The sequence below is a fragment of the Octopus bimaculoides genome, chromosome 13, assembly GCF_001194135.2.
Source record: "Octopus bimaculoides isolate UCB-OBI-ISO-001 chromosome 13, ASM119413v2, whole genome shotgun sequence".
Classification (NCBI taxonomy): Eukaryota; Metazoa; Mollusca; class Cephalopoda; order Octopoda; family Octopodidae; genus Octopus; species Octopus bimaculoides.
In genome coordinates this window covers 65054972-65056900 of record NC_068993.1, presented here as the reverse complement: position 1 = coordinate 65056900, position 1929 = coordinate 65054972, and the positions used below count along the sequence as shown (strand labels likewise).

Genomic DNA, 1929 nt, shown 5'->3' with positions numbered 1-1929 from the left:
GTTGAAAATTATATTTTTATATTTTAAATAATTTGCAATTTCAGGAAATATGTTTTTATATTAAATTTGTGTTTTCTAATAAGGTGGACGCGCGACTGCGCGTTCGGGACCACTCTGCTTTAGTAGTACCCTTATACTCTGTGTTGTGTTTTCAAACGCATGGATATAGGTGTCAAATTTGTTCCAATAACTTTCGAGTAATAGATAGATAGATAGAGAGAGAGAGAGACAGACAGACAGACATATAGCTCGCTCCACCCAGTCATGGTATTAGCTGTCAGTAGCCAAAGAATCGACAGGCCAGCAACAGGCATGCAGGCAGACAGGCAGATACTTCACTAGCAGTGAGCACTTTCACTTCTGACAGCTAATAGCATGATAGTGCCAGTTGAACTAATGAATATCTGAATATATTTTAACTTTCAGCTAACTCACCAACAGTTGAAGTCTTGTTGCTGCCGTTATTTTTCATTTTTATATAGGGCGTGGTGAGTGCAGAGCTTTAACTTGTAGGCCCAATGGAGGATAATTAACACAGTTAGCCTTAAAATCAGCTTTTGTATTGTAACTTATACGGTAGTAGGCATTTTCTCTCTGTGTGAAAATCATTATAACTTGTCTGAAAAAGAAATATAATTATATATAGAGGCTGGTAAATATTACAACATGACCCTAGTCTCAGGGTTATCTTAAGCAATAATAATATTTCAATCTCAAGAATGCGAAGAGGCCATTGCAAGTGAGGGCTATCAACTGTCTTAGTGTTGTTCACCTCACAATGCACAGTCTCTCACTCACACATAAATTAAAAATGCTTTGTCTGACACTTTTTCCAAAAAACAGAAAAGGTATATGCAGAGTCTTTTTGCCTCTAAGATTAAATTCTCTCTCTCTGTGAGCGAAAGAGAGAGAGAATGGCAAAAGAGAGAAGAGACAAACATAAAATAACTCTTTGAATGACCACGTGCACAAAAAGTGGGACAGTAGAAACAAATATAGTAATTAGTACACTCAACAGTCACTCAGCATGATGAAAATAGCAGTTAATTTCTACTATATTTAAAATGTATAAAAAACATTAGATAATAGTCATTCTAGATATCATTAAAAAGATTGTCCAAATTTTTTATGGCAACACAGTATGGTTAAGAAGTTCACTTCAAAGCCATGTGGTTAGGGCCTTGCAGCATGTACACTATTGGCTTGTATCCTTTAATACAACCATAGGGGTCAAGCAATACCATGTGAGTGCAATTTGAAGACAGAAACTGAAAGAAGCTTGTCAATTTTTGGTGTGTGTGTGTGTGTGTGTGTGTGTGTGTGTGTGTGTGTGTGTGTGTGTGTGTGTGTGTGTGTGTGTGTGAGAGAGAGAGAGAGAGAGACAGACAGACAGAGTTTGTATTTCCTCTTATCTTCATATGTGCTTGCTGAGTGTAGACAAAGGCCTTACTGTTCATACAAATGATTGAGTTTTGTTTGAAGTCCACCACAAAGGCAGGACTGGGATTCTTGATAAATCTTGGGTGTTATGTAATATTTTTAAGCAAAAGGCTTGTAGTAACGCCATGCGCATGCGTAGTCTCACGCATGCGTGGAATTAAACAGCCAAGCGTTCCCGCTTAATTCTATCTCTTTTACGGTTGGCCGACCATGAGCATGGACGTGATAAGCTGTCTCTCTACATCTTTCGGACTTACACTCGACAGCTCGCTTGCAACTACATACCCACGTCCCAACAACTATGCTCACACACAACAGAAGCTGTAACAGCAAGAACTAAAGATGTATATGTTTACCACCTAAATAAAGTGTTGTTTAAGTTGATAGTCTGGAGTTCAGCGTTCCGTTATATATTCTTTAATTTTATATAGGAAGGTCAGGTATACATCTAATGATGTATAACCAACTTTCCTATACTGGTGACCCCCG

At 38.0% G+C, this 1929-nt stretch overlaps 1 protein-coding gene across 6 annotated transcripts in view; it reads right to left on the bottom strand.

Annotated features, from left to right (window-relative positions):
* LOC106880624 (calpain-15) overlaps positions 1-1929 on the bottom strand; it is a 75319-nt gene that overhangs the window by 6336 nt on the left and 67054 nt on the right. For 5 of the 6 annotated variants that reach the window (XR_008265413.1, XM_014930653.2, XM_014930657.2 and 2 more), the window contains one exon: positions 436-619. The exons of the other annotated variant lie outside the window; for it this stretch is intronic. Coding sequence is in view for 4 of the 5 variants with exons in the window: in XM_014930653.2 (XP_014786139.1) it covers positions 475-619 (145 nt within the window). In the remaining variant the exon portion in view is untranslated. The remainder of the gene's footprint in view (positions 1-435; positions 620-1929) is intronic. 6 annotated transcript variants of the gene reach the window in all.